Source organism: Ursus arctos, unplaced genomic scaffold (genome assembly GCF_023065955.2).
Source record: "Ursus arctos isolate Adak ecotype North America unplaced genomic scaffold, UrsArc2.0 scaffold_8, whole genome shotgun sequence".
NCBI classification, from domain to species: domain Eukaryota; kingdom Metazoa; phylum Chordata; class Mammalia; order Carnivora; family Ursidae; genus Ursus; species Ursus arctos.
Window position 1 is genome coordinate 60,675,325 of NW_026623100.1, and position 13,301 is coordinate 60,688,625.

Consider the following 13,301-nt stretch of genomic DNA (forward strand, 5'->3'; position numbering starts at 1 on the left):
AGCAGGCGCCATGCTCGGTTTATGGTACAACCGTACATGCCTTTGGGACAGGTTAAATAGCAGCTACCCTTTCTGCACAAAGCACAAAGTACTGAACAGCTTTTGTATCCTAGAACTGGCTGATACAATATACCTTGGAGCTTTTTGTTGTTGTTGTTAGTTAACAGATAGGTCATCTGATTTTTCTCAATGATAATACTCTTCACCATACTGAGAAAGAAACCATTTATATCGGTAATAGACATAAGTCGGAAAAAAACCCTGATTTGTAAATGTCTTCTTTATCAATTAACATTCTCTTCAATGAAGTGTAAGAAAAAGATCACAAACATTCATTACATAGTAAAAGTAAACAAACTAAATCCTTCGTTTTGATAACTAATAACTAGGAATACAAAGCCACAGAAGTTGTTTTGGTGTGTAAGGTTTACATTTATATGTGTGGAAACACCCATATAACACAATAGTAGTTATACTGCTAATATGAACCTGCTCCAACTTATTTTTGTTAAAGAAAGTAAACTTAGTTTAATGCTTCCTTTTGCAATCACTAAAGGTTGTGCAGATTCATTAATGATTTAAAATAAAACTACCACCTTGCTTCTTGATCCCCCCACATGTAATCCCCACACAACCATCTGAGTCATCTACTTAAAAGGAAAATCTTGACCACATAACTCTTCCGTTTAAAACCCTTTAGCAGCTTCCCATTGCCCAGAGATCAATGTTCAAGCCTCTTTATATACCATCAAGGCCCTCCATGATCGGCCTACATGTCTTATACATACCGAGCAATCCCAAATTCGGTTCTGCACTAGCACCCTTCCCTACCTGCCATCCTATTTCTTACCCTGAGTCTTTGTTCATGCTGTAACTTCTTCCTGAAGGATCTTTTCTCCCAAACATTCTTTAAAGTTTTATCTTTTTAAATCTCCCTTCTAGGTTGTACTTCTTCCAGGAATATTTCTCAGACACCTATTTTAACATCCTACAAAATATTTTTTTTTAAAGATTTTATTTATTTATTTGACAGAGAGAGAGACAGGCAGCTAGAGAGGGAACACAGGCAGGGGGAGTAGGAGAGGAAGAAGCAGGCTCATAGCAGAGGAGCCTGATGTGGGGCTCGATCCCCTAACACTGGCATCACGCCCTGAGCCGAAGGCAGATGCTTAACGACTGCACCACCCAGGCACCCCCATCCTACAAAATATTTGCATATCTCCATCCTGCACGGATGAAGATTTATCTGTTCATGTGTCTGCCTCCCCCAATATATCATGAGCGCCTTAAGAGAGGAACATTATATCCAATCTATCGGTAAATCTGTTTGGTCAACCTTCACGTCTAGTCATAGTCCAACCACTTGTTACAATTTCCCTTCATATCACCCTGGTCCAAGCCTCTCATCATTTTCCTCCTAGCAACAGTGGTCCTACTTGCTCTCTCTGGCTCTACTCTTGGAATATATCAGCAGTGATCTTTTTAAAATTTAAGTCAGGGGTGCCTCGGTGGCTCAGTCAGTTTTGTGGCCAATTCTTGATTTCGGCTCAGGTTATGATTTTGGGGGCCATGGGACTGAGCCCCATGGAGGGCTCTGTTATCAGTAGGGAGTCTGCTTCTCTCCATTTCCTTCTGCCCCTCCCCTTGCTTGTGCTCTCTAAAATAAATAAATCTGTAAAAAAATAAAAATTTAAGTCAGACTATGTCATTCCTTTCCCCAAAATCCTTATAACTGCTCCCCATTTCACAGATGGTAAAAGCTCAAATCTTCATGGTGGCTGATAAGGCCCTGTGTGTTGTAATGAACCCTCCCTGTCCCATTAGTTCTCTGACCTCATCTCTACCATACTCTCTATGCTGGGGCACACCGGCCTCTTCACTTCTTCTCAAACACACCAGTTATGTTTTCTTAAGGGTTTACATCGGCTCTTACTTCTCTCTGGACCATTCTTCTCCCAGATACCTGCATGGCTAACTCATGTCATCTTTTCAAAGATGCATATCTGACCACCCTGCTGGGTGGCTCAGTTGGTTAAGCATCTGCCTTCGGCTCGGGTCATGATCCTAGGATTGAGCCCCGTATCCAGCTCCTTGCTCGGTGGGGAGCCTGCTTCTCCCTCTCCTCCCCACTTGTGCTCTCTCTCTCTCTGTCAAATAAATAAAATCTTAAAAAAACAAAAATAAAAACAAAAAAAGTAAGAGCCCAAACCACCTCCCATCCACCCCTAATCCCCACTACCACATTTTACTTTTTCTTTTCTTTTTTTTTTTTTTTAAGATTTTATTTATTTATTCGACAGAGACAGAGACAGCCAGCGAGAGAGGGAACACAAGCAGGGGGAGTGGGAGAGGAAGAAGCAGGCTCATAGCGGAGGAGCCTGATGTGGGGCTCGAACCCAGAACGCTGGGATCACGCCCTGAGCCGAAGGCAGACGCTTAACCGCTGTGCTACCCAGGCACCCCTACTTTTTCTTTTCTTCATGTTTATCACCTTCTAACATACTGTATAACTTATTTATTTTTTGTTTATTCCCTACTGTCAGTCTTCCCCCTGCTGGAATAAAAACTATGAAGGAGGGATCCTTGTCTATATCCTAAGTGCCTAGAACATGATAATCACCCAATACATTATTTGCTGAATTACTAAATAAATTTAGTTAATATCCTTGGCACCATACCTGGTCCAGAGTAAGGACTTAATAAATGGATGTTGGATGAAACTATTTTTTTTATAAAACGGTAACCTCCAGGTATGCCAAAATTATCTTTTTATCTATAACAGGTCTTACAGTTAAGCTTTGCTCAAAGGCTTACGATTACTAACTTGAAGATATATAACATATAGGAACTCTTTCCATTTTATCAGTCTGCATCCTCTCAAACCAGTCTGTACAGGGAACACACAATATGATTCTCCATACAAATTAGATAACTATTGGGCATGCCATCTCTGAAAAACTCCATTTCTTAACCAACGCACAATACACAAATATGTTCTACTATGTACTTGTACACAGCTCTTTTTTTTACTGTCTTTGGTATATATACTTTTAGACTTTCTGAGTTCTCAGAAGATGGAATATGCTGATGCCTTCTTTTTTTTATAATTTTTATTTTGTTATATTAGTCACTATACAGTACATCCCTAGTAATGCCTTCTATTCCACTTCTTTTTTGAAGTAACATCTTTCAATAGGCACATGCACCTTTGAGGATGACAACAAATGATGACATCCAAAATATCAATTCTTTTAATGCCTAGTTTCATGTCATATATCCTCTTTTTGTCCTCTCCTTTAATAACACAAAAAATTACGAAGTTGCATTTAAAGACAAGTCTATAATTAATGAGATGCTTCCAACAATTTATCATATCACATCTTTAAAAGATAACAACCAGCTCTGAATTATTCAATTTGAAACATGCTACAAAATGTTCCATAATCAAACTTAACCTGCAGCATATATATGTACATATAGTGAAAGGCATTATAGCTAAAATACACAGAAAGTACCAAGCAGAATAATTATTTTACTACAATAACCTCTGATATAATATTTAATTTTATGTGATACAGTAATAATCTTCATGTGGGAGTAAGAAGGCAAACTCTCAGCCACAGAAGCCAGGGGAACACTGCCTTGTCAGCCAGCTAAAAACATTAAAGGATTTCTTTTCACCAGTGTGGGGCAAAAAACTTAATAAACACAATGGACCATATAAGAATGAATAAATGAATGAATGAATAAATGAATGTATGTGCATGTAAATACATGAATGAATATTTATGTATGCATGTGTAAATACATTTTTCCACAAAAGCAAGGTGGTGATTACAGACAGGAAGAAGGAGAATAAAAACCAGCATTTCTGAGTACTTACTATAATTAGGTTTCTTCAATAATTCAATGGTCACATATGGTGAGATAGATATTATCTATTAGCATATTATGAATGAGATGAACAAGGCTCAAACATGCTAAACGTACTACAAATCACAGAGCAATAAACATATACGGTCGGCCTGATTACCAAATATCTATTTCTATCACATCAAGTTATAGTAGAGAACCACCCAAGAAGGGTGGGTTTTAGTTCCAGTTTGTTTTAGGGGTAGATTTACCTTAAAAAAATATTTTTAAAATCTATACCTTCAAATAGAAGATGAAAAGTTTCTCTTTACAGACCTACTCCTGCTGATAAATAAAGAAAAAATGATGGAATTATGTCACTAGGCATCAGTCATCAACTGCTACTAACATCACAAGATGTCAGAACTACTGACAAACATACAACCACCTATCAAGTAGTCTTATTATTAAAAAATAAAAATCAACTTTCAATCCAATCAAGGCTCTGTATCCAACTATCAATTTACAGGGAGGACAAAAGAACATATTAAAAGATATCATGGAGATGCACAGAGGAAAGAGAGACTGCAGGAAACCACTATGTGTCAAAGATCTGGTTTATCAACAAATAAATTACAAGAAAAAACCAGATTAACTTATATTTTAAAAGAAACACATATGAATCTTGAGAATCTGATGCAAAAAATTATTAGAAAAATAGTAAGAATTATTAAATTTTGAGATACTGACTAGACATTATATTATTATATATTACATTATATATTATATGTAAATTATATTTGGACACTGATCATTTCTTTGGCCATAATTTTTTGTTAGTATTAAAAGAAACTATTCATTATTTTTTAGATGTGATAATGGCATTTTGGTCATTTTATTTTTAAAGCATCTTTATCTTTTAGAGATACAATATGAAATACTTATAAATGAAATAAAAAGATGTCAAGAATTTGTTTCAACACAATATGGAGTGGGGGTGAGTGGGTAGGGATTTATTGGGGTTGGCAAACTCTTTCTGTAAAAAGCCAGATAGTAAATATTAAAATATTTTTTAAAGTTATATATTAAAAGGCTCTGAGGGCTGTATGATCTCTGGATCAACTACTTAACTCTGCTGTCACTGTAGCATGAAAGCATCCAAACAATAATAGAGGAATGAGTAGCTGTGTGCCATCTTATAAAAATAGGTAGTGAACTGGGTTTAGTCCATGGACTGTAATTTGCCAGCCCTTGAGTACAGATAAATCAAGACTGACTATGAGTTGATAATGATTAGAGCTGAGTGATGGATAATTTAATCCATTATATTCTGTTTTGTATATATTAGAAATTTTCTGTAAGTTAGGAAAAAAGCCTAGAACACATTTTCAAGATCACTGATCTATTTCCATCTACATTTAAAGTTTCACTGAACACACTTTCAAATACATCTCATTCCAGTTATACAATTCATTAATTGATACCTAGAAGTTGTAAACGGTCCTTGGCCATAACCAAATTAGTCATCATTTTAGCTTGAAGGCGTCTAGCTCTTTCACACTGTTCACCTGAAAGAACAAAGTGGAAAAAAAATTAAAACATCTATGTTCCCTACTAATATTATTTCAAGATAAAATATTATCCCAACTAATCTCATGGGGAGTCATAGTCTTTTTTTTTTTTTTAAGATATATTTATTTATTTGAGAGAGAGTGTGGAGGGACAGCGGGAGAGGGAGAGAAGCAGACTCCCTGCTGAGTGCAGAACCCGACATGGGGCCTGATCTCACAACCCTGAGATCATGACCTGAGCTGAAATCAAGAGTCGGGTGCTTAAGTAACTGAGCCACCCCGGTGCCCTGGGAGTCATAGTCTTTATAAAATATCTTTTAAAAAAATCAGTTACAGTTCCTTATGATGGTTTCAGATCTACTGTGGTATTTCATGGATTCTGAGGCATAACTTTTTTTCTCTACATTAAAAAATCTCTGGATTCGAGGTGTGTGTGTGTGTGTGTGTGTGTGTGTGTGTGTGTGTGTATGTGTGCTTAAGCAAGGGAGAGGTATGGGAGGTAAGGGAGAGAGAGAATCTTAAGTAGGCCCCACACCCAGGGCAGAGCCTGATGCAGAGCTCTATCTCACAACCGTGAGATCATGACCTGAGCCAAAATCAATAGTTGGACACTTAACTGACTGAGCCACCTAGGTGCCCCAAGAGATGTGTTTTATAACCAGTACCAACATACTAAAGCTATAGCCAGACTGCACTCACACTACAGTTTGTCATTGCCTGTGCAGAAACAAATTTGGTGTTTGATATTAATACTGCTGTTGTAGCTATGTCTAAATAGGATGAAGACAGTACATGTAATAAAGTAAAGGTCAAATTCCAAGAGATAAGAAGAGAATGTGTCATAGTTCAACTGACACTGTTTTTTCTCTTAGTGTACAATCAAAGGCATGCTCGATTCAATGAGATACTATTTTTCTTATTAACTCGTTTTCTTGTAGCTCTTTCTCCATGCAATTGACAAAGAACAAATACATTGTGTACATAATTCATTAAAGTAATGTTCATAAACTCATGAAAAGCCTCAAAGGCCTAACCTCCCATATTATTCTATTCTGCTCTCTTTTGTGCAGGACATCAGTAGCTAAAGAAGTACTCAAAATAAAAAAGGGGAGAGAAAAAAACCTAGCAAATATTAGACACATTGTTAATTATTAGAGATTAGCTGATATAAGTAGTAGAGTCAGCCAACCAGACAACAAACATCCCCTGGGGTGGACTGATCCATAAAGCTAAGATTCTTAGCCTATATAATTTTTCCTTCTGAATTTATTTTAGCTATGATAAACTGAAATAATTTAATAGTGGTACCCACATGCTACACAATATTCACAGCATATTTAAAAAATCAGGCTCTGAAGTCAGGCTGCCTGGGTTCAAATCCCGACTCTACCTACCACTTGCTAGCTATGAGACCTTCGGCAAGTTACTGAACTTCTTTGTACTTAAGGTTCTTTATGTGAAAAGTAAGGATAACAGCAGCAGCCTCAGAGTGTGGGGTTGTGGTGAAAATTAAAAAAGATAACACACATGAAGCATACACAGTGATGCTTGGGCACACAGCACAGTGTGCAATAAATGTTACCCATATATTTAAATATATTATTAGACTCTAATTTTTAATTTTAGGTGATAAGAAAGTAAAGATGAGAAATAACCTCTTTGGTTTTAAAAAGCCAAGTGTGAATCAAAGTAAGACATTTATAGCTCATATTCTAACATGCAGTCAAGCATTACCCACAAACACAAAAGAGAGTCTAATTAACCACTCCTTCTCTGCCTCAACAATGAGGGAAGGACCAGGTTTTTAAAAAGAGCTAAAAATAAGGCTAAAACATCATCAAAAATGGGTTCAAGGACAACACAAGTAATATACTGGTTTTTGCCTGACTGCTACAGGTAATCAAGTTTAAACATAGCTGGTTATAACTTCAATTTCAGCATAGGTAATAAAGCATTAACTGTAAATCTAGAAATGTTAATAATAACATTTGAAAATCTGTCAAATACTTTTAGTAAGATAGCTGTATCTGAAATTAGGGTAATCATGTGAATATAATTTGGGATGGCTATGAAACAAATGTAAATATAATCTTACCTTGTCCTGTAACTATGACAGCTATTCCTTTTTCTAGTTCTTCAATACCTTTCTTATACCATTCCACAGCCTGCTCCTTTTGTCCTGCTTTAAAACAGAAATAATTATTTGTATATATACTAGACATTATATACTAGAATATACGAAACATTTCCCAAATCATGCTGTTATTAAGTGACGCATGAAAAAGTGGGTTGTGATCAAGAAAGTATGAGAAACATTACTATATGACTTCTTAGTACCTTTAGCATCCTAATGTACATGTGAATTTCTAAGAGGGGGGTATAGACTTCAATGTTTCTCAAAATTTTAGGGCTGTGAATCCTTTGTTTGCCATCTCATGGTATTGATGCTTATAACCACTGAAATACTGTACTATGGAAAGAGATTTTAATTAGGGAGAATTTATTTTAAATAAATGACTTTTAAAATACATACTACTAGAATATATAAACATGATTTCAATAATGGGAAAAAACACTGTTTAACCCAACTGTATTGAAATCTGATGTAATTTGTTCATTGTTGGGTGCCTCCTTTCTGGAGTGAGTTTTTATTTTATTTTTATTTTTATTTATTTATTTATTTATTTATTTATTTATTTATTTTTAAAGATTTTATTTATTTATTTGACAGAGATAGAGACAGCCATTTATTTATTTATTTATTTATTTATTTTTAAAGATTTTATTTATTTATTTGACAGAGATAGAGACAGCCAGCGAGAGAGGGAACACAAGCAGGGGTAGTGGGAGAGGAGGAAGCAGGCTCATAGCGGAGGAGCCTGATGTGGGGCTCGGTCCCATAACGCCGGGATCACGCCCTGAGCCGAAGACAGTCGCTTAACCGCTGTGCCACCCAGGCGCCCCTGGAGTGAGTTTTTATTTAACAAAGGATTGCATCATGAGAACTGATACATGAGATTACAAGTATGGCATTTAGTAACATCCATTTTCTTTGAAACAAATGACTGGTTTTAACTTAAAAAGGATCTAAAAATTCAGCAAATCAAAATTTGCGTAAGATATTTCTTTTTTGAGGGGACTTTTATCGGGTGGCTCAGCTGGTCAAGCATCTGACTTCGGCTCAGGTCATGATCCTGGGTCTTGGGATCAAGTTCCACATTGGGCTCCTTGCTTAGCAGGGCGCCTGCTTCTCCCCCTGCTTGTGTGCGCCCACTCTCTCTGACAAATAAATAAATTCTTTAAAAAAATATATTTTTCTTTTTTCTTTTAAAGAATATTTTATTTTCAATTGGTAAACATTTATCTCCAAGGAATTAGACATTCTTTTTTTCCTCTTTCTTTTTGAAAGAGAGCTCGCACACGTGTGGGGGGGAGGGATGGCAGAGCAAGTGGGAAAAAGAGAGGGAGAGGGAAACACAGAGGGAGAGAGAGAATCTTAAGCAGGTTCCACACCCAGAGAGGAGCCCAATGTGAACCTGAGATCATGAACTGAGCCAAAATCAAGAGTTGGACACATAACTGACTGAACCACCCAGGCACCACCCTGTGTAGGATAGGTCTGTAAAATGGTAACAATTATATGCAAATCTCATTGTTTTTGAAAATTTCTTATTCCTTAGAATCTGCAAAGCCTAAGTGGCACAGAGATACAGTAAAGATGGAAATCATCTATTAGAACTAGGTTTTCGGGGCACCTGGGTGGCTCAGTTGGTTAAGCATCTGCCTTTAGCTCAGGTCATGATCCCGGGGTCCTGGGATTGGGCCCCCAAGGCTGTGTCGGGTTCCCTGCTCAATGGGGAGTCTGCTTCTTCCTCTCCCTCTGCGGCTCCCCTTGCTTGTGCACCCTCTCTCTCGAATAAAAACTTTAAAAGAAATTTTTTTAAGTAAATTACAATCTAACAGATACAAAAGTTCCTTTTTTGTACTTCTTCCCATTCCAATGGTCCTTTCCCTTCTAGAAAACACTATAATATATTCAGTATCTTTCTAGTACATGTTTTTCTATTGTTCCTATTTTATCTGTATTATTTTAAATTTTTATATTGCTTTTGAGATCTATGTTACTATACAGAAATCTAGTTCATTCACTTTGACTTTTATAGAATATCCTTTATCATCCTATAATTTATTCAACTATTTTTCTATTAATATATATTTAGGTTGTTTCCAGTTTCTCAGTTTCAAATAATGGGGCAATAAACATGCTTATACCTGTCCTCTTATGTATAAGTGTGCCCATTTCTCTAGGGTATATGTTTAAAAGGTAGAGTTAATGAGCCATAGTTCATTTCCATTCACTAGAAATGAACAAACTACTTTTTGAGAGTGCTTGTACCAATTTCCACTCCTAATTGCAGTGTATAACAGTTCTCACTAGCAACATCCAAACAAATGTTTTAAGGAGTTTTAGTACATTACTGTAGGCAAATTAAATGACTGATTATATGGGGCACCTGGGTGGCTCAGTTGTTGAGTGTCTGCCTTCGTTTGGCTCGGGTCATGATCCCAGGGGCCTGGGATGGAGGCCCGCATCAGTTCCCTCCTCCGCCGGGAGTCTGCTTCTCCCTCTCCCTGTGACTTTCCACCCCGCTCCTGCTCTATCTCTTTCTCTTTCAAATAAATAAATGTTTTTATTTTTATTTTTTTTAAAGATTTTATTTATTTATTCGACAGAGATAGAGACAGCCAGCGAGAGAGGGAACACAAGCAGGGGGAGTGGGAGAGGAAGAAGCAGGCTCCCAGTGGAGGAGCCTGATGTGGGGCTCGATCCCAGAACGCCAGGATCACGCCCTGAGCCAAAGGCAGACGCTTAACCGCTGTGCCACCCAGGCGCCCCTCAAATAAATAAATGTTTTTAAAAAATGACTGGTTAGAAATAAATTCACTTGCTCGGGGCGCCTGGGTGGCTCAGTGGGTTAAGCATCTGACTCTTAGTTTTGGCTTAGGTCATGATCTTGGGGTCATGAGATTGAGCCCCACACTGGGTTCCGCACTGAGCACTGAGCCTACTTAAAATATTCTCTCTCCCTCTCCCTCTGCCCCTCCCCCCCGTTCATGCGTGAGTGTGCGCATACACACGTGTACGCACACTCTCTAAAAATAAATAAATTCACATGCTTAATAACTACTCAATTACCTAACATTCTTTGATAAGAGTTACTTGATCTGCTGCATTATTTGAATCTCACAAATCAGTATGGTGGTAGAAAATGCATAAATAATTCTTATAAGTCTTGTAAGTACAAGACTGCTGGAGAATAGACATATAGGTCAGTAGAACAGAAAAGGAAGTCCAGAAATAGACCCATACATATAACACTGATTGACTTTGACAAAGATAATAAGGTAATTCCATGAAGAAAGAACGGTCTCTTTAATATCAATGCTAAAATCATTGCCAAGGGGCTCCTCTGTGGCTCAGTCAGTTAAGCATCCACTTTCAGCTCAGGTTATAAACCCAGTGTCCTGGGATCAAGCCTCAAGTCGGGCTCCCTGCTCAGCAAGGAGTCTGCTTCTCCCTCCCCCTGCTCCTGCACTCTCTCTCCCCCTCTCAAATAAATAAATAAAATCTTTAAAAAAAACACCAAAAACTGATGCTATAATGGCCATCCATATACAAAACAAAACCAAAACCAAAATACAACATAGAAAAAATTACAATGGATCATAGACCTAAACGTAAAGCCTACAACTATATAACTTATAGAAGAAAACAGATAAAATTCTTCATGATCTTGACTTAGGCAGAAATCTAGAACATAAAAAAATCACAAACCTTAAGAGGATATAACTGATAAACTAGACTTCATTAAAATTAAAATCTCCTGTTCTTCAGAAGACAGAGTTAGACAATGAAAACACAAGCCACAGACTGGGAGAAAATCTTTGCAAAACAACATGTCTAATAAAGGACATGTAAGCAGAATATATAAAGAACTCTTACAATACAGTGATTTAAAAAAAGCAAATAATTCATTAAAAAACAGTGGGCAAAAGATTGGATCAAAGAAAAACAAATGGCGGGGCCTGAGTGGCTCAGTCAGTTAAGCGTCTGTCTTAGGCTCAGGTCATGATCCCAGGGTCCTAGGATCGTATCCTACATCAAGCTCCTTGCTCAGTGGTGAGTCTGCTTCTCCCTCTATCCCTCCCCCTGCTTGTGCTCTGGCTCTCTTTCATGCATGCTCCCTCTCTCTCAGGTAAATAAATAAAATCTTAAAAAAAAGAGAGAGAGAGACAAATGGCAAAGAAGCACAAGAAAAAATGTTCAACATCATTAGCTGTTAGGGAACTATAAATTACAACAACAAGATACCACTAAGTACTTAATTTAAAATTGAAAAAAATTACAAGATGTCAACCATACTCAAAAAATTTTTATTTATTATGTTAGTCACCATACAGTACATCATTAGTTTTTGATGTAGTGTTCCATGATTCATTGTTTGTATATAACACCCACTGCTCCATGCAATACATGCCGTCCTTTTTTTTTTTTTTTTAAAGATTTTATTTATTTATGTGACAGAGACAGCCAGCGAGAGCAGGAACACAGCAGGGGAGTGGGAGAGGAAGAAGCAGGCTCCCAGCAGAGGAGCCGGATGTGGGACTCGATCCCGGAACACCGGGATCACGCCCTGAGCCGAAGGCAGATGCTTAATGACTGCGCTACCCAGGCGCCCATACGTGCCCTCCTTAATACCCATCACGGGGTTAACCCATCACCCTACCCCCCTCCCCTCTAAAACCCTCAGTTTGTTTCCCAGAGTCCAGAGTCTCTCGTTGTTCGTCTCCCCCTCTGATTTCCCCCCTTCATTTTCCCCTTCCTTCTCCTAATGTCCTCCATGCTATTCTTTATGTTCCACAAATAAGTGAAACGATATAATTGTCTTTCTCTGCTTGACTTATTTCACTTAGCATAATTGCCTCCAGTTCCATCCATGTTGATGCAAATGTTGTGTAATCATCCTTTCTGATGGCTGAGTAATATTCCATTGTATATATGGACCACATCTTCTCTACCATTCGTCTGTTGAAGAGCATCTCAGCTCCTTCTACAGTTTGGCTATTGTGGACACTGCTGCTATGAACGTTGGGGTGCATATGGCCCTTCTTTTCACTACATCTGAATCTTTGGGATAAATACCCAGTAGTGCACATTGAGATACCACCTTACACCAGTCAGAATGGCAAAAACTGATAAGGCAAGAAACAACAAATGTTGGAGAGGTTGTGGAGAAAGGGGAACCCTCTTATACTGTTGATGGGAATGCAAGTTGGTACAGCCACTTTGGAAAACAGTATGGAGGTTCCTCAAAAAGTTAAAAACAGAGCTACCCTATGACCCAGCAATTGCACTACTGGGTATTTACCTCAAAAATTTTTTAAAGCACTTAAAATTATAAGACAAAATATAAATGGACCCCACATGTTTCCAAGCGTGAATACAAAATGGTAGAGCCACAATGGAAAAGAGTTTGGTAGTTTCTTATGATATTAACATATATTTACCATATGACCCAGCAATCCCATCGTCTATGTATTTACTCAAAGAAATGAAAACATCAAAGACCATTACATGAATGTTTATGGTGCTTTATTCATAAAAGCTAAAAACTGGAAACAACCCAGATGTCCATCATTTAGTGAATGGGTTAACAAACTGTGGTACATCCATACATAGAATATTACTCACAATAAAAAGGAACAAACTACCGGTAAATGTAGGAACATGGATGAATCTCAAAAACATGCTAAATGAAAGAACCCAGATACAAAAGGCTACAGGCTGTATGATTCCATTTATACGACACTCAGTGA

General features: G+C 37.5%; 1 protein-coding gene across 4 annotated transcripts in view; it reads right to left on the reverse strand.

Annotated features, from left to right (window-relative positions):
- SPAST (spastin) overlaps nucleotides 1-13,301 on the reverse strand; it is a 61,293-nt gene that overhangs the window by 36,660 nt on the left and 11,332 nt on the right. For 2 of the 4 annotated variants that reach the window (XM_026478545.4, XM_044391050.3), the window contains exons 2-3: nucleotides 7,519-7,605; nucleotides 5,337-5,420 (exon numbers count right to left, since the gene is read on the reverse strand). In XM_026478545.4, coding sequence (XP_026334330.2) covers nucleotides 5,337-5,420; nucleotides 7,519-7,605 — 171 coding nt within the window. The remainder of the gene's footprint in view (nucleotides 1-5,336; nucleotides 5,421-7,518; nucleotides 7,606-13,301) is intronic. The other 2 variants (XM_044391053.3, XM_026478554.4) reach the window with 1 other exon arrangement.